The following is a 20,330-nucleotide window of genomic DNA, read 5'->3' as shown; positions in this document are numbered from 1 at the left end:
TTTTCTATAGAATGAAGTGGTTTCTAAAATCAATGTGCCTTTTCATAAGCTTGAATGACTTTTCCTATAGTTATTAGTATGTAGTATCTTATATCTAGCATACAAGCAGTTCTATTGATAATGGTTTATGAAATGTAAGGCCTAACTACACCTTTGCTTACAAATATCCCCAAAAGAAATAACATGGGACATAAGATCCCCTTGGGAATGTTGACATGGGAGTCAGGAGACCCATGTGACCCCGGAGATTCTCTTACGTAATGTCCCAGTTTCTGTTTCCTCATCTATAAAAGATGAAAAGAAGAAAGAACTAGATTTCTTTCTGGATTGAAAATCGCATTTTAAATATTTTTAATATAAAGAAATTTCAAGCACAAACAAAAATAGAATCATAATAAACTTATTTACTGAGTATCCAAATCTAACAATTAGTAGATGCTTGTCATGTTTGCTTCAACTAACCTGCTCTTTTATATTTTTGCTAAAATGTTTCAAAGCAACCCCTAGAATTCCTATCACTTAATCTCCACATACTTCAATATTCATTTATAAATAAGATGGACAAAACTGCAAGGTTATTAATGTACCAACTCAATGAGCAAGAATTCCTTAGCAAAATATGAAGCCCATGACATATTAAAAAGTTTCAAAATTTCCCCCAAATGTCCTTTTTTCACAGTTTGGCTTATTAAAATCAGGATTCTCAGTCCATTTTTGATTCAAGGAGACACGCTCAAAAACCTAGTAATGTTTTATAATTGAAGTCTACACCTAATGTTTAAGTCTATACCTTAATACTTAACTGACCACATTGTGATGATTACTTCTGAATCTATCTTCAACCAAGTTCAATTCAGAAACATTCAAGTGCTCTGAATATTCCCATCAATGTTGGAGTGTGACTGTCAGATAAGTTATTGACTGGAAGTCAGCAGTGGTTGGCAAAAATCATGTCTATGCAGTGCACATCAAGTGCTTAGTGTCAATGCATGAGAAGTAAAAATTAGCACTACATTGATGGTAACCAGCCAAGATACAATGTAGATAAAGACAAGAGACTAGATACAATTGGACTTGCCAGCGGGGAATGGTCTGATGGGATGAGTAGAATGCCTAAACTGGAATGTCAATAAAGATAAAAGGCAGTGCCCAGTTCTGACATTTGTACATCAAAGTGCATTGTTGATGAGACATTAAAGGAGACTGGGATATTGTCACAGTCTCCCTTTTATCTATACATTGGCAAGTACAGCTAGGAACTTAGGAAGATTTTTTCCTTGGGCTTTTTGGTCTGTAATTAATATATGCTTACTCCAGGAGGCAGTAAGTACTTTAATTCATGTGGTTACTTAGGTCTGAACTTCAAGACTGAGTGTAAAAATGGAAAACTGAACTACAAGGAATATATACATATATGAATATATATTTGTATTACTCTCTTACAAAAAATAATTTCTAAAAAGCAGCCAGAGAATAAATACTGCTAAAGAATGAATTGTGTATAGAAATAAATCATCACTAATTCTTAGGATTTTTAGTCTTCTTCTCCCACCCCCGCAAGGCTTTAAAGGGTGCTGTCTGCAGCGCTTGCACATATCTGCTTCAATGTCAAAAGCTCAGTCTTGAGGATTTTCCTTGGCTTTCTAGCTTCCCTGGATATCCACATCCCTAAATCTTTAAGTCTTTTTTGTTATTCAGTTGTCAGAATATAATAGAGTGGGGTTTTCCTACAATCACTCAAGTGATTTTAGCTTGCTTTATCTTATTCTGCATGTGCCCTTAGAATTCCGTAGTATTTACTAAGCGCTTATGTCTTGCAAAACATTGTGAGAAATACAGAAATACCATCCTCTGAAAATCTATTCTTTTTTAAAAACAGTATTTATTTATGTATTTATTTTTGAAATTCTATTCTTAAAGGGAAGATAGATTGCATAAAACTGTAAGACAAAGAGACATGTGCTAAGTGGTATAAAAATACACAAAATGTATGGGAGAACAGAAGATTGGATACACGACCACAAGATCAGGACAGTCTTCTGAGAGGTGACTGTATTGAAATGATGGCACGGCACAAGCAACAATGAAATAGTTGTTCATGGTAGCCAAGTCAATGGTAGTCTAGACAATCGGGAGGATTTCAGTCTTAGGTAGCCATAGTCAGAAAAAGGCTTTCTAATTTCTTCACCTATAAAATGTAAGCTTGCCCTAGGTAATAAGTAAAAATTTTAATAGCTATAACATTTAATGATTCCAAGTCAATAATGTATATTACTTTTTTCTTCTAGTTCAAGAGTTCTTAGTATCATGTTTCCTTATGAGTACACATATTCTTTCTGTATGAATGTCTAAACTTGCGATTTTTGAGCCTGGCAGAAAAGGTGTGAGAGAAACAGCAGTACACTCTTTTGACCAGTAGCTTACCTCTCTTCATTGTTTTCCATCTGATTAGGGAAAGCAGCGAAGTCCAGTAATAATTTAATGGCATCAAGATAGCCATTGTTACAAGACCAGTGCAAAGCTGTTCTTCCCTAGGAGCAATGATAACAATCAAGTAAATCTGGAGCATGCATATTTAGACATGTTAATAGCTTTGATAACTAAAAGAAACAAACAAGCAATTCTCTCTCAAACTGCTTCATTAGAAAAACAAAAAATTACAAATATATTAAGTATACCAAGGGGAGGGAAGGGAGGAATGTATAATATTATTATAACCAAGTGATCAAAATCAATGCTATCTTAAAGAACAAATAAACTGAAAATTATTCAACATCACGTATATAATATTAAAAAATGTAAAACCTGTATTTAATTAAGAGGAAACAGAGGGGAAAACCCAAATTAAGTAATATCCTACAAAATATGCAACTTATCTTTTAAAATAATTTCAATGTCAGGAAAGCTAACAGACTAGGCAAGAAGCACTGCTAGGTACAAAGAGGATGCATTCATTACATTAAGGACTCCAAGAGGAAAATATCACAATCCTAAATCTGTGTGCACCTAATAACATGCCCCTAAATATACCAGGGGCCTTCAAAGTGTTCACGGAAAAATTCCATTATCTTTCCATTTTATTTATTCCATGAACTTTTAAAAACCCTCCGTTCTTATGTAAACTTGACAAAACTAGAAAGGGAGAAAGCTACATCCATTAATCATCATTGGAGATTTTTAACTCCTCTTTTACAATGGTTGATAGGACAAACAGACAAAAGAACGTGTGGCTATAGACTACCTGAGCAGCATGACAACAAATATCTTCTAAGTGACAGCTCCAGAACACTGCACTCCAGGAGAACCGAATTCACATTCTTTTTGAGGGCTGTTATTGGGCGCTAGTGCCCTTAACATAGAGATCAATACCCTAGGCTTTCCTGAGCTGAAAGGGACGGTTATTAGCCATCTTGAATAAGAAAATCATAGAGTCTACTAATCTAGGAATGACACAACCAAGAGGAATGGCATTGAATTCATTGTTAGAAAGACATTGCAAGATCTGTCTTGGAGTACAATGCTGTCTGTGATAGGGTTATATCTACTTGCCTTCAAGGAAATCCAATCAATAAAACGATTATTCAAACTTATTCACTGACCACTAAAGCTAGTTGATGCAGAAACTGAAGGATTCTACCAATGTCTTCAGTCTGAAATTCATCAACAAGCAATCAAGATGTATGGATAATTATTGGTGATTGGAATGCAAATTGGAAACAAAGAAGAAGCAAGAGCCATTAGAAAGTATAGTTTTGGTGACAGAAATGGAGCTGGAGGTTGCAAGATAGTATTTTGGAAGACCAATGACTTGTTCATAGAAAACACCTTTCTTCAACAATCCAAAAGGCACTGCTTCAGATGGAAGACACAGAAGTCAAGTCAACTACATCTTTAGGAAGCTAAAACCAGCTAAAACCAGGCAACAGGCTGACTGTGGAGCAGACCACCAATTGCTCATATGTAAGTACAGATGAAGACAATTAAAACAATTTCACAAGAGCCAAAATAGGATTTTGAGTCTATCCCACCTGGATTTCAGGAACATCTCAAGAACAGATTTGTTGCTGAACACTGCGGTATGAAGTGAGGTGCCAGCTCTCCACCGCTAGTCTCGGGTTCAGTAAGCACAATTGTACAGTTGAGATATATAAATATTATATTAAAGTCATCAAGAGCATGAGAGATAAAAGAGATATTACAATAATGGAGTCAGACACATTCCATGGTAGCATTGCTCACATCAGCCCTGCTTGATGGTTCACGTGGAGAGAGGGGGAAGGGAAGGAGGACAAGGGGAAAGGGACCAGGGGAGTGAGGAAGGGACAGGAGAGGGGAGGGGGAGCTGAGCGAGCGAGGGAGGAGAGAGAGCTCTCTATTGCTAACCCAGGCCTATATACGTTTGGGGGAGTGCAAGCTCACTAACTACAGGTAAAGACATACGTCACAGGAAGGGTTGCACTATAGGTTTACAGCAGTGAGAGGGGATGGTCTAGGGACATACACCCAACAGAAAGAGGAGGGGTTGGGGGTATACTTGTGACAAGATGGGCAGATCCTAGATTTACTGAGTGGGTTTGATCTGTCTCTGGATCTGCATAGGAACCATTAGCAGTAGGGAACCACCTACAGGAACCAAGCTAATGGTCGCCAGCCTTAGGGAGAAGTAATCCATTGTGTCCAGAAGCAGGGAGCAGGGCCTACTCCCTTGTGACTGACTGTCTTCAGGGAGGATGTCTGTAAGCATCCGACCTCCCCCGACAGAACATGAATGACAGAAGACCTGAGGAGTAGTGGGAAGCCGTCAAGAACATCATTCATGAAGAAAGCAAAAGTCATCAAAAAAGACAGGAAAAAACAAAAGATTAAAGTGGCCGTCAGAAGAGAGTTTGAAACTTTTGAGAAGTTCTCAACTGTGAGTTCCTTGTGGCCACTGCAATAAGTGATCAAACCCAGCTGAAAGTAGAGAGTGCTCTGGGGACAAAGCAATCATGTCAGAAGGTTTTCTGTGGCACAGGTTTTATGGCAGTCAGCCCTGGGACCAAGAGGAAGTCAGATGTGGCCCCTGGGCCATTTTTTTTTTCTCATAAGAAATAGTAGCAATAGGAAACACCGGTAGAATAGCAAACAAACTTAAAATGTGGAAAATCAACAAAGAAAAGTTAGTTTTTCGAAAAACTGATTATGTAAGCTGGAGAATAAAACAAGAAGAAAATGCCTTATCACTATGTTTAATAAATAAGAGGGAACTACTTACAGACCCTACAGAGATCAAAATAAAAAGGAGATTCATGAGTGCGCTTCTAAAAATGAAATTAAAAGATAATATAGTACTGCAAACTTTTTGGACCTCCCTTGTATGAATAACGTTAAGCCAATACATTTGGTATTTTGAATAAAATAGAGAAATTCTTAAACCAACAACATCTAAATATGTTACCAAAACTGAAAGGAAAATAATTAGAAAATATAAATAGGCTTATAAGTATTTATGGAACTGAATCAATTACTAATAACTGTTGTATAAAGAAATTCCTAAGGCCAGATTTTTTTTAAAATCATGGAGTTCTTCCAAACACTTAAGAAAAGAAGGACACCAATTTTATACAAACTCTGCTAGAGAACAGAAAATGAAGAACTGCATCTTAACTCTTTTTAGAAAGCCAGCATAAACATGTTGCCAAAACCTGGTAAGTACAATACAGGAAAGAAAAATTAGAAGTTAATCTCTTTCATGAATATAGATAGGAAAATCTTTTTTTTTTTTTTAATCAATTTATTGGGGCTCATACAATTCGTCACAATACATAGATCAATTGTGTAAAGCACATCTATACATTTGTTGCCCTCATCATTCCCAAAATTTTCTTGCCTCTTGGGTTCCCGGAATCCGCTCATTTTCCTTTTTTTTAAAATTTTCCCCCCCTCCCCTCCCCTTTCCCCCATGCACCCTTAATAATTTATAAATTATTATTGTATCTTATATTACACTGTCCGGCGCCTCCCTTCACCCACCCCGCTGCTGCCCGTCCCCCAGAGAGGAGGCCATATGTGGCTCCCTGTGATCCATTCCCCCTTACTACCTCCCCTTTCCCTCCTGATATCGCCCCCTTCACCCCCGGTCCTGAGAGTTTCTTCCGTCCTACATTCCCTGCGCTTCCAATTCCCCTCTGTACCGCTGTGCATCATCTGGTCTAACCAGGTCTGCAAGGCGAAACTGGGGTCCTGGTAGTTGGGGGGAGGAAGCGTTTAAGAACTAGAGGAAGATTGTGAGCTTCATTGTTGCTATACTGTACCCTAAGTGACTCATCTCCCCACTACCCCTCTGCAAGGTATGTCCAGTTGTCTGGAGATGGACATTGGGTCTCCATCGCGCACCACCCTCATTGACAAGGATATGACTTTTCTCCCTGCCTTTGGTGTTTAAAGGCTGGTCCGATAGGAAAATCTTAAGTAAAACATTATCAAAGAAAATCTATCAGTATATGAAAACATGACTCATCATAAATAGGACTTATTCCAGGAATGCAAAGATGGCTTGAGAGCTGAAAAATCAATGCATATAATTCACCAATTAACAGAAAAAAAAGAGGAAAATAATATGATCATGTTGGTAGATATGAAATAGTACCTGGCAAAAATGAAACACTTACATTGAAAAAATGAACAACTATAAACTCTTAACAGCTAGAAATCTAAAGGAACTGATACCAAACATAACACTGAATCATGAAATAGTGAATTAAAGATGCTAGCTATCATCAATTCTGTTCAACACTGCTTTGTAGCTCCCAGCTAGGGCAACAAGACAAAGCAAAGAAATGAAAGCATACGAATTAGAAAGGAATAAATAAAAAGGTCATTATTCACAAATGGCATGATTATTTACATAGATGGTTCAAAAGAATAATCAGAAGTTTTTAGCACTGGAGGATGACAATATATTGTACATAAAAACAAAACAAAACTTCCAACCTGGTGAAATCTATAAAAGCTTGGTGTGCACATGGTTGCTAACCGAAAGTTGCGGGTCTGATCCACCAGCATGGCTGTGGAAGAAAAGCCCGGTGATATGCTTCATACGTTTACAGCCAAGAAACCCTGTGCAGCTTAGTGCTGGTCTATGACAGAGTCAGAATCGACTTGACGGCAGCAGGTTTGGTTTGTACATTATAAAAGAGGGAAAACGAGGAGCTGATGCCAGGGGCTTAAGTGGAGAGCAAATGTTTTGAGAATGATGAGAGTAACGAACGTACAAATGTGCTTTACACAATTGATGTATGTATGGATTGTGATAAGAGTTATATGAACCCCCAATAAAATGATTAAAATGATTTATCCTAATTCTTTGAGAACAAGATCCATATCTTATATTTTAAAAATTATACTAAAATTCTTAATATTTGTTGCATGATGTCCCTGCGTATTGCAAATGATGTTGAAATCAAATATCTTTTAAAAGTTAAAGTAGTTACAATAGCAACCAAAAAACAGCCCAGATTGAGAGAAAATAACATATTCCTACATAGGTGGGGGAAGTACACATTAACCCACATGTTTTATAAATCAGTTCTTGAAGAGCCCTTGTGGCACTGGGCCAGCAGTTTAAGCCCACCAGCTACACCATGAGAGAAAGATGAGACTTTGTGTCCCCATAAAGAGTTACAGCTCAGAAACCCACAGGAGCAGTTCTAATCTGTCCTCCAGCGTCTCGGATAAATAATTTGTTGTTGTAATTCAATAATTTAAGGAGCTAATACCCCCAAAAGCTACCTGGATAAAGAGGATTAATGTAACATTCTGTAATAATAATAAAGCATTAAAATAGGAAGCTTCTTAATTCTAAATATTTGAGTTAAAGGCATAGTTTGCATCTTACCTCCTCAACTTAGTAAATATTGCCTTACTTCTTAGAGCTTTGGAACATGAAGTATTCATATTTATAAAAGAGTGATATACCAAGATGGAAAAATGCTGATGATGATTTTAAGTGGACAAAACATATTTCTAATATCACATTTACATATATATGTGATTTTTACATATACATATGCCCGTGTATATATTGTGCATTTAATAAAAGTTATAAAATTATTCCCATTTTGTTTTACAGTTATATTAAATTATATTTGGATACAGTAGAAGACTGGAGGAGATCATAGACAAATAAAAATCATTTATGACAAACAGATGAACTTCTAGGTGGCCATTTAAGTAAACTACTGTTTTACAACAAAGAAGAATGAAATATTCTAACCATTCTGAGAAAGCATGTTTGAATGGAAAAGACCTGGGCTTTCTACCTCTTTGTCTTGAATGTTAGGGTCTGCATTGTTTTCCATGAGCACGGCCATACAGTTGATATATCCTCCATATGCAGCACACTGCAAAGGGGTTCTTCCTGCATCATCTTGCACATTTGGATTGATTTTATTTTCTATAAGTATCTGGCAAACATCAGCATTGCCTCCCAGTGCTGCCCAATGTAGAAGAGAATGTCCATCTTGGTCAACTAGATCCACCCTTGCTCCACCTGGAAAAGTAAAGATATAATGAAAATATCCTATATATAGAACAGTTATAAAAATAAATGTCTCAAAAAGTTAAACAGGTTTACCAGCAATTCCACTTCTGGGTATAACATACCCAAAATAATGGAAAATAGAGACTAACAAATATTACTATACTAATCATCAATGAAGCAATATTCACAATAGCCAAAATGTGGAAACAGATGACTGGATCATTGCAATGTGGCACATACACACAATAGAATATTATTCAGTCACAAAGAGGAAGAACATTCTAATACAAATTAGAACATGGAAGAACATCATGCTGAGTGAAATAACTTAGAAAAATAAGAACAAGAATTGCATGATTTCAATGATGTGAATTATCCAGAATATGCTCTTTAGTAGAGGGAGAAAGTAGAACGAAGGTACCATGGACTGAGGGAGAAGTAGAAAGACGAGGGGAATGGAGAGTTATTGCTTCAGAGGCATAGAGTTTCTGCTTGGGTTGATAGAAATGGTTTTGGAAATAGATAGTAGTGATGGTTGTACAACATTGTGAACATATGTAAGACCACTAAATTGTACATTTAAAAAAGATTAAAAGGACAAATTTTATGGTGTATACATTTTTATTGGTGTATACATTTCACCACACACACATACACCAATCTCAAAACATGGAGATAAGAGTAAAAATATGTAATCATCTGTTGGTGCTTTCGCGTTGGTTTGGACCCACAGTGTTCCTATGCACAACAGAGTAAGAAGGGCCTGATCTTGCACCGTCTCATAACTGTTATGTTTGAACCCCTGGTGGCAGCCAGTGTCAACACATCCTATACTGTTAGCAAAAAGCTTCCACATACGTTAGCTTTTTGGATTTTTATAATAAGTCTCTGAGTTATTCAGGATCTGAATTATTCTCCTTTCATATAAAATAAAACTGAGGGTCAGGAATGAGAAGGAAATTTTCCAAAATCAAACAACTAGCAGTAGATAAAGCTAAGAGTAGGACCACTATTTCTTGAAGCTAGGTTGAGTGCTAGCCTACTATGGAAAGCTTTATGTTAAACTAAGCTCATAAGAATGCTTACAGATATGAGGATGGGGAAATAGATCTATGTGCATATATTTATAGGTTTAGTATTAAGGGAGCAGAAGGACATTGGGCCTCCACTCAAGTACTCCCTCAATGCAAGAACACTTTCTTCTGTTAAATTGGCATTCTATGATGCTCACCTTCCCGACACAACCGTTGAAGACAAGGCGGGTGAATAAGCAAATGTGGTGAAGAAAGCTGATGGTGCCCGGCTACCAAAAGATATAGCATCTGGGGTCTTAAAAGCTTGAAGGTAAACAAGCAGCCATCTAGCTCAGAAGCAACAAAGCCCACATGGAAGAAGCACACCAGCCTGTGTGATCACGAGGTGCCGAAGGGATCAGTTATCAGGCATCAAAGAACAAAAACTCTTATCTTTGTGTGCACACCACCATGATACGATCGCTGAAGACAAATGGGTGCATAAGCAAATGTGGCGAAGAAAGCTGATGATGTCCGGCTATCAAAAGGTATAGCGTCTGGGGTCTTAAAGGTAAACAAGTGGTCATCTAGCTCAGAAGCAACAAATCCCACATGGAAGAAGCACACCAGCCTGTGCAATCACGTGGTGTCAAAGGGATCAGGTATAAGGCATCATCAGAACAAAAAGATCTTACCATAGTGAATGAGGGGGGGGGGGTGCCAAGTGGAGACTCAAAGCCCATTTGTAGGCCACTGGAGATCCCCTTGCAGAGGGGTCTTGGGGAGAAGAGCCAGTCAAGGTGCGATGTAGCAACAATGAAAAACACAACTTTCCTCTAGTTCCTAAATGCTTCCCCCTGTCCCCGGCCCTATCATGATCCGAATTCTACCTTGCAAGTCTGGCTAGACCAGAGGATGCACACTGGTACAGATAGGAACTGGAAACACAGGGAATCCAGGGCAGATGATCCCTTCAGGACCAGTGGTATGAGTGGCGATACTGGGAGAGTAGAGGGAGAGTGGGCTGGAAAGGGGGATCCGATTACAAGGATCTACATGTGACCTCCTCCCTGGGGGAGGGACAACCGAAAAGTGGGTGAAGGGAGATGACGGACAGGGCAAGATATGACAAAATAATAATTTATAAATTATCAAGGGCTCCTGAGGAAGAGGGGAGCAGGGAGGGAGTGGAAATATTGAGGACCTGATGCCAGGGGCTTAAGTGGAGAGCGAATGTTTTGAGAATGATGAGGGCAATGAATGTACAAATGTGCTTTACACAATTGATGTATGTATGGATTGTGATAAGAGTTGGATGAGCCCCTAATAAAACGATTAAATAAAAAAGAATGCTTACAGTTTGACAGGGATTTATTAGGAGCACTCTTAAAACCAACCTTTAATAAGTGTTTGAATCACTTCTTTGTGCCCCATCTCGCAGGCTCGGAAGAGTGGCGTATGTTTCATTACATCAGTAGCATCTACTTGAGCATTATTTTCCAATAACAACTTCACAGTGCTGACATGGCCAGAAAGGGCAGCAGCATGCAAAGCTACAAAGGAAGCAAAAGACATATTATTTAATAACAAATTTGCCCTTTTTCGTTTATTGTTTCCTCATTGACTTCCTCATCTTTTAAAAGAACCTATTTATTGTAAATTAGGTGAAGATTTACGGAGAAGAACATCACTTTTATATGCAACAATTCTTACATATTTTGTCTGAACTCACACGTTGCAATCACTCAATGTACCATCTCTCATCCCACTTCCGCCCCGGGTTTTCTGTTTCCATTTCTCCTTGTAACCTACTGAAATTTGTCCTTGGGTGAATGGTGCCTTTGGCTGTTTCTCTTGAGTGGTTGATCAGTCTAACATAGGAATGAGTGTAGTTTCACGTCTGAAGGGTGGCTGAGGGCCATCGTCCTGAGTCCCTACATTAGGACCTTCTTCCTTCTTCTTCTTCCTTATTTTAAAGAGAACTTTTATGAAGTCCTAAGTGGTCCCCATTATTTGAAATCTAATCTTCTGGTTTCTCTACTTCATTTTTTCACTTTTATAGATTTCTAATTTCCTTCCCACTCATATGTGTCATTCACCCTTTCTTTCCCTTTCTTCTCTCCCGGTTTCCTGTTTGGTCTGAAATGGAATCCGCTTCTCAGTTACTCGTTTCTCTCTTCCTCCTTCTAAGAAGGGAAGGGAAAAAATAACAGCAAAGAAAATGAGCTAAACTGTGCAGGCTACTCAGCCCACCATTCCACCAATAAGCAGACGAAATTAGAACCGTCAATCTACTGACGTTCCTTCAGTTAGCTATTTGTGCTACTTATTTCCTGGTGCTTTGAGGTATTCACATAGGTGTATCTTGATGCAGTGAGTTTTCATACAATTTTACTTCACACTACTTTTAAAAGTTCAATTTAAGAAACAGTCATTTGTTTCACCATTGGAGGGAAGACTGACAGATGGAATGCGGTCTTCTCTCTGGTACCTTCCTAAGGGGTTTCAAAAGTCAGCGATGTCCACGTTATACTGACCCCTGTTGTTGCTGCTAGGTGCTACTGAGCTGCGACCTCCTGTGACAGAGCACCACTGCCCCACCCCTCTGCAGGTGGAATTTGCCAGGATAATGGTCGAGACTTGGGCCCCGCTGTTTCTAAGTATGACGACCCCACAATACCTAGAAGATCCATAGGCCCAACCTGGTTATAAAAACGCAGATTTCTGGGAATTTGTTGAGAACCTTTTATGGACTGGGTCCTATATTAATGCTCCAAAATCAGCAGGGAGCAAAACCAATAACATTTATGGTCTGAACTCTAATCCTGGTACATACTAGAAAAATATCTTTGGTCAAAAAGATGCAAATATCCTCACCAATATTTTATTAAAATACATGAAAAAGTTCAACTAAAGGCAAGGCTAAAGTGAACAGTCTCAGACTAATGGAAACTTGGGAAGGAAAATTTAAATGATCCGACCATTTATAAACAAAGTCCTACATGTCTGCACTATAATCATTAAGAAGCTTAAGGCCTGATAATGAAATACTTTTAAAGTTTGTTCCTTTATCATAAAATTGGTATCACCAAAACACTCTTTTTAATTATTTAGGGTGTGTGGTGGTCTAGGAATAAGGAGGGAGATTATTAGGTATAGCAATGCCTGCCCTCACCAATGCTACATCAATAGTTTTGTTAACCAAAAAGATCTTCTAATGGACAACGTGCAAATAGCAAAAGCACATTTCTACAAGAGAAGAGGCAGAAGCAGAAGCCAAGGCAGGAAGGAAGAAAGGAGGAAGGAAAGGAGGTTGAGTGGCATTGTGCTGCTGTGGAGCTCTCCGCATTCTGGCTTGTAATCGGGACACACACGGTCCACAGGGTGAGATTGCCAAGTTGGCAGTGAATGTTAAAAAAAAAGTGTGCCCCTGTTATTAACCAACACACAGTAAAAGATCTATTTTATTAGGAAAAGAGATCAAAAGAAGCTTCTAGTAAACATCTGGATGCAAAGCTGACTTGGAATTTTGAAGCTTTTAGAGGAACACAAGGTTACCTCTGATATGGGAGAGCCAGATGAGTTAGCACAATTTAAACCTGAGTAAAGAGGACCATGAGAGAGAGTGATGAGAATGTACTTAGATATTTATAATTAGTTAAAATATAATTAAACATAATTAAAAACTGCAAAACATAGTTCTAAAGTAAATTTTATACTTATTTTCACATATAAATGATCACAAGTGGTCTTTCTCATAATTATGTTCAAGTTTTAAACCAAATGCTACAATTCTCCTGGTGGAACTAAGTGCTAATTTTATCCATAATACTTGGACAAAATAAAGTCTTTGGAGGGATTCTGGCAAACTTAAATTTACAAAGTGAAGATGAAAGTCAAACAATATTAGATTAGAAATAATTATTTCAAATTACTTTTTTTTACAGGTTTTATAGCACCATCTCTACTTTGGAATATAACTGGAAGCAAATTGGATATTCCTACCAATTCTTACCCGTGCCTCCGTATTTGTCTGCCATGTTAATATCAATGTCAGACTTTAAACTCAGCATAGTCTGGAGGACATCATCACTGCCTTTCCCAGCAGCCCACATAAAAGACGTTCTTCCTTCAAGGTCTGAATCATCTTTCACTGAAGGATGTTTTAAAAACACTTTAACTGTTTCCTGAAAGAAAATCCCATTTAAATAATTCATATAAAAGAATGAAGTCACAATTACATGTAACTTCCTCTTAGAAGCATTTTTCCCTGTTTGAATCAAAATAAACACTTCTATAGAAAATAACTATTAAATATAATAATTGAAAATAACAATCCTTTGGTCTCCTATATTAGCTTGAGTTTCAATAGTTCTTCAAAATATAGTCCAACTCCCTCATTAAACATCATTAAAATTGAGAATGATCATCTAAATTGGATTGAATATCAGGCAGGTCACTGTGAAAGAGATGAAGTGACAGTTCAAATGAGGAAGGATTATTTAGCATCATGACCAAAATTAGAATGTAGGTTTTCTTGGACCCTTTACATGAAGAAGTCATATATTCAGTCATACCTGATGCTTAAATAAATCTATTTTTTAATCCATTCAATGAGTGCTTTGTTGTTACTATCATTTTTAAAAATGGGGAAAAAAATGGATAATGCATTTAATTCACTTCAGCAAATATTTATTCGGTGCTGGTGTATAAGCAAATGTGAAGAAAGCTGATGGTGCCCGGCTTTCAAAAGATATAGTGTCTGGGGTCTTAAAGGCTTGAAGATAAACAGGTGACCATCTAACTGAGAAACAAAGCCCACATGGAAGAAGCACACCAGCCTGTGAGATCAAGAGGCATCAAAGGGATCAGGTATCAGGCATTAAAGACCAAAAAATCATAGCATTGTGATTGAGGGGGAGTGCAGAGTGGGAACCCAGGGCCTGTGTGTGAGCAATTGGACAACCTGTTGCAGAAGGGCTGCGGGGAGGAGACAAGCCAGTCAGGATGCAGTGTAGCAACGATGAAACATACAACTTTCCTCTAGTTCTTGAATGCTTCTCACCCCCACCTCCCAGTATCATGATCGCAATGCTACCTTACAAATCTGGCTGGACTGGAGGATGTACACTGGTACAAATAGGAACTGGAAACACAGAGTATCCATAACAGATGAACCCCTCAGGACCAGTTGTGAGAGTGGCAATACCCAGAGGGTGGAGGGAAGGTGAGGGAGAAAGGGGGAACAGATTACCAGGATCTACATATAACCTCCTCCCTGGGGGATGGGCAATGGAAAAGTGAGTGAAGGGAGATGAGTTAGTTAATTGTGCCAGCCTGGCCGATAATCACATGTGGGGCTGGTTGAAAGGCGGAGGGATAAATGGGTAGTGAAGCCTCGCCTTTCTAGTTCTCAGGTCTCTTGTTTTGTGATGGCTGCACCGGGTGCAGCTGCCTTAGCAGTTCCCTGCTTCAGCTTGCAAGATTGACTTCCTACAAGACATCCCCAAGGAGAAGCTACATGGATCTATCCCGATGCAGCCCTGGGTGCTGGAGCAGCCGTGTGGAGACCCCTGCTAGTGCTGAGATGCTTACACGTTCACTGACTCAGCTTTCCTCCTGCAGTCGGCATCATTGCCTCTGTTTTGTGAGGTGAAGGACTTTGTGGACTGGTGTTGGGTATGGGTTAATGTTGGACTTGTGGGCTTGGGCAGCATTGGGTTGGGATGTTTTCATGATGCACATTTTCTTTTCATAAAACTCTCTCTTATACATGAGTTGCTGTGGATTTGTTTCTCCAAAGTACCTAGACTAATACAGGAGATGTCTGACGGTGTAAGATATGACAAAATAATAATAATTTATAAATTATCGGGGTTCATGGGGGAGGGGATAGCGGGAAGGGAGGAGAAAAATGAGCAGCTGATACCAAGGGCTCAAGTAGAAAGCAAATGTTTTGAAAATGATGATGACAACAAATGTACAAAAGTGCTTGACACAATGGATGTATGTGTGGATTGTGATGAGAGTTGTACGAGCCCCCAATAAAATGATTTAATTATTAAAAAATATATATTTATTCAGCATTTCCCATAGCCAAGGTCCTTCTCCAATGTACAATTGTTACATTATGACAATTATCAAGGGATATAAAAATTAAGATGATATTTTTTGGGGGGGCTATGGAAACCTTTTCTTAATTTTTATTTTTTATAGCAGTGGTCAATTTGACAAGTTGCACTCATACAATATATTTCCTTTTGTACGATAGTGTATTTTTTTAATTAAATAATTTTATTGGGGTCTCGTACATCTCTTATCACAATCCATACATTCATCCATTGTGTCAAGCACTTTTGTACATATGTTACCATCATCATTTTCAAAGCATTTTCTTTCTACTTGATCCCTTGATATCAGCTCCTTAAGATGATAATTTTAATGTGGATTATTCACGTTGTTTTATGTGCCTCTTTCCTCTGCGTCTTAACAACTTTTAGGACGATAGCAGAAATGTGTGCTTGAGTGGAAGCAGAATCATTTCAAGGAGAAAAACACATTTTTGGAGACTGGTCAAAAATATACAGAATGCTGACTCCCAATATTTGAGAGTGAGCAAAAATGCAAAGACATTTAATCTTTACGGTAGTGGCACTCTTTCATTAAGCAGGCTAGAGCTTGACCATTGAGCCCCCAGCGCTCCTTCTTGGCTACTGGTAGTCACCGATACTCTGAAAGCTGAATCAGTGTACACATTATCATGTTGCTGGGTGGACTGAGTGACATAATAATTGAAAATGTGCTTTGTATAGTACAAAGGACTATAGGAAATAAGTATTACAAACACTTGACAGCTTAATAAATATTAATAATTCTTTTTTCTTAATCAGAAGTGCAATATTCACACTTATTAGGACCAGTAATAACAAAAGAATACATTCTATTTCTTGAATACTTGTTCTCTGCCATGGTCTAACCTAGGCATGTGCCATACTTTTGCTTTAATCCCTACAATAATCCTGGAGGAAAGGGTAGAATTATCTTTACGTTACATATGAAAAAGCTAAGACTGAATATTCCATGTTCATGGATTGGAAGACTCAATATAGTAAAGATGTCAGTTCTGCCCAAGGCACTATATAAGTTTAATGCTATCCCGATACAAATACCATCATCCTTCTTCAAAGAATTGGAAAAATGGATTACCAACTTCACATGGCAAGAGAAAAAGCCCAGAATTCGCAGAGAAATCCTCAAGAAGAAGGACAAAGTAGGAGAGCTTGCACTACCTCACTTTAGCATCTATTATACAGCCACAGTGGTCAAAACAGTGTGGTATTGGTATAATGACACTCAGACCAATGGAAAAGAACTGAAAACCCCAGAAATAAAATCATCAGCATATAGACAACTGATCTTTGATAAGGGTCTAAAAAATATCAAATGGGAAGCAGATGCCCTCTTCAACAAGTAGTGCTGGAAAAAATGGATATCTACCTGCAGAAAAACGAAGCAAGACCCTTACCTCACTCCATGCACAAGAATGAACTCAAGGTGGATTACAGACCTCGAGGTAAAACCCTAAACTATTAGGGCCATCAATGAGGGAATTGGGACAAACCTGAGAACTTTGGTGCAGGGAATACAAAGGCTATCAGAAATAGGGAAGGACACAAACACAGAGGAGGCACACATTGACAAGTGGGATATACTGAAGATAAAACACCTGTGTTCATTGAAAGAATGCACCAAGAGAGTAATAAGTGAGTCCACAGACTGGGAAAACATCTTTAGCAATGACATATCAGACAAAAGCTTTATTATTAAAATCTACAATACTTTGCAAGCTTACAATAAGAAAAAACTAACTGCCCACTGAGGAGGTGGGCAAAGGACCTGAACAGAAGCTTCACAGGGGCAGAAATCCAAATGGTCAATAAACATATAAGAACATGTTCCTGATCTTTAGCCATAAGAGAAGTGCAAATTAAAACGAGATAGCACCTAACACTCTCGAAGAGAGCCCAATTCAAATAATCAGAAGGCAACAAGTGTTGGACGGGCTGTAGTGAGATAGGAACTCTCGTCCACTGCTGGTGGACCTGTAGGTATGTACAGCCACTATGGAAATCGATTTGGCGATATCTAAAACAGATGAAATCAAGCTTCCATATGACCCAGAAATCCCACTACTGCGCATATACCCAGAAGAGGCAAGAAACAAACCATGGCCAGACATTTGTGCACTAATGTTCATCGTGGCACAGTTCACAATTGCAAGGAGTTGGAAAGAATCCAAATTTCCGTCAACAGATGAATGGATAAAAAAACTGTGGTACATACATATAATGGAGTACTATGCATCCCTAAAAAGCAGTGATGAACGCATGAAGCACATTGCCACATGGGAAGAACTGGAGGAAATCATGCTAAGTGACGTAAGCCAAGCACAAAAGGACAAATACAACATGAGTCCACTGAGGTAAGCTTTAAAAATGGGGCATAGGGGAAAAGCTACTATATAAATACATTCCTGGGGTGATGTCCAGGTACTATGGCAGGGGCCAAACCCAATCCAGGGATACATCTGCAGCCAACTAAATACGAAGGGAAAGAAAGAAAAAGAAAAAAAGAAAAGAAAAGACATGGGTGGGGGGAGTAGGGCACTAAGCCACCCAAGGGGAGGGTATTGTTTATATATCCACAGGAGGGGGAGACAGAGACCAGGCTTCAACCGGATATGTCAAGATGTGAATACAACATACTGGCATGTACCAGAGAACCAATAGAAAGGTCTGTGGGGCTGGCCCCAATCCCAACTATGGGGACATTCCCCCCTCCACCGACCCCTCAAGAAGAATGCACTTCAGAGGACAGCACTGAAGCTACAGCTTGGGGAGAGGGGCACGTCTGATCAGAGCACACAGGAGACACGAAGAGTGATGGAGAGGGAGGGGAGCACATCCTGGCCCACCTAGCCCCGAGGTTGACATTCCTGTTCAGAGCTGGCAATGCACAGAGAGGACCATAGGGCCGGCCCCACCATGAGACACGACATCCCTCACTGAACCATAGCGTTACAGGGGACAACACTGCAGACACAGTGTGGGAACTGTGCCCAATCTGACCCCATTCCACTGGGGTGAAACACTAAGGGCATGCAACAGAACAGTAAGGGGAGCAAAGTGATATCCCCAGGGAATACCAAAAATAGACATTGGAGACAGAATGTGGCATACCATCAGACTCGACTGGAAAACACTCATAAAGGCCAATAAACAGACCTTGAACTATTTATAGGCGCTTCCATTTTTGTCAGTGGCTTTCTTTTTGTTGTTATTTTATTTTCATTTTTGTTTGTTGTTGTTATTTTGTTGGTTTTTACTTCCTTTGTTGTTTTTGTTTTGTTTGGCTTTGCCTGGTTTTTGTGCTTATTAATGTCTCTGCATGTCTATCTAGAAAAGATAGGTGGGATAAACAATTCAGAGCTGAAAAGAATGGGACCAAGGGTTGGAGGGGATACGGGAGAAGGGGGGGTGGGAGAAAGGAAGAAGTGGTGGAACCAACCCAAGGACGAGTGAACTAAAATCAATGGAAGGAAGGGCATAGGATGCCTAGTGGGGCTTAATCAAGGGCAATGTAACAGCGAGGAATTACTAAACCCGAATGAAGGCCGAACATGATGGTGGTACAAGAGGAAAGCAAAAGTAAATAGAGGAAAGAACCAGGAGGCAAAGGACATTTATAGAGGTCTAAATACAGGTATGAACATATGTACATATATTATTTTTTCTTTTTTAACATTTTATTAGGGGGCTCATACAACTGTTATCCCAATCCATACACACATCAATTGTGTAAAGCGCATTTGTACATCGTTTCTCAGTGTACATATATATTTATATATAATGAGAAGGGAATAGATCTATGTACTTATATCTATATGTTAAGAATTAAGGTTGCAGATGGACATTGGATCTTGACTCAGGTACTCCCTCAACACAAGAAAACTGTTCTCATAATCCAGCATTCTGTGATGCTCATCTTCCAGACACGATCGCTGAAGACAAAATGGGTACATAAGCAAATGTGGTGCAGAAAGCTGATGGTGCCTGGCCTTCAAACGATATAGCAGTTGGGGTCTTAAAGGCTTGAAGATAAACAAGTGGTCATCTAGCTCAGAAACAACAAAGCCCACATGGAAGAAGCACACCAGCCTGTGTGATTATGAGGTGCTGAGGGGATCAGTTATCAGGCATCAAAGAACAAAAAATCGTATCTTTGTGTGCTCATCTCACCAATGCGATCGCTGAAGACAAATGGGTGCATAAGCAAATGTGGTGAAGATAGTTGATGGTGCCTGGCTATCAAAAGATACAGCATCTGGGGTCTTGAAGGGTTTGATAGTAAACAAGTGGCCATCTAGCTCAGAAGCAACAAAGGCCACATGGAAGAAGCATATCAGCCTATGTGATCACAAGGTATCGAAGGGATCAGGTATCAGGCATCAAAGAACAAAAAAATCAAATCACTGTGAATGAAGGGGAGTGCAGAGTGGGGACCCAAAGCCCATCTGTAGGCAACCGGCCATCCCCTTAGGGAAGGGTCGCGGGGAGGAGATGAGCCAGTCAGGGTGCAGTGTAGCAATGATGAAACATACAACTTTCCTCTAGTTCTTAAATGCTTCCTCCCCGCTCCACCCACACTATCATGATCCCAATTCTACTTTACAAACCCGGCTGTACCAGAGGATGTACCCTGGTACAGATAGGAACTGGAAACACAGGGAATCCAGG

General features: G+C 39.1%; 1 protein-coding gene across 3 annotated transcripts in view; it reads right to left on the bottom strand.

The window, feature by feature from the left end:
• Positions 1-20,330, bottom strand: part of INVS (inversin) — a 152,336-nt gene that overhangs the window by 35,702 nt on the left and 96,304 nt on the right. For all 3 annotated transcript variants that reach the window (XM_004711070.2, XM_045296561.1, XM_045296562.1), the window contains 4 exons: positions 13,550-13,721; positions 10,932-11,087; positions 8,301-8,530; positions 2,425-2,531 (listed from right to left, as the gene is read on the bottom strand). In XM_004711070.2, coding sequence (XP_004711127.1) covers positions 2,425-2,531; positions 8,301-8,530; positions 10,932-11,087; positions 13,550-13,721 — 665 coding nt within the window. The remainder of the gene's footprint in view (positions 1-2,424; positions 2,532-8,300; positions 8,531-10,931; positions 11,088-13,549; positions 13,722-20,330) is intronic.

The sequence above is a fragment of the Echinops telfairi genome, unplaced genomic scaffold, assembly GCF_000313985.2.
Source record: "Echinops telfairi isolate 266 unplaced genomic scaffold, ASM31398v2 ScPeMD7_7410;HRSCAF=8448, whole genome shotgun sequence".
NCBI classification, from domain to species: domain Eukaryota; kingdom Metazoa; phylum Chordata; class Mammalia; order Afrosoricida; family Tenrecidae; genus Echinops; species Echinops telfairi.
This window is presented reverse-complemented; position numbering and strand designations above follow the sequence as displayed.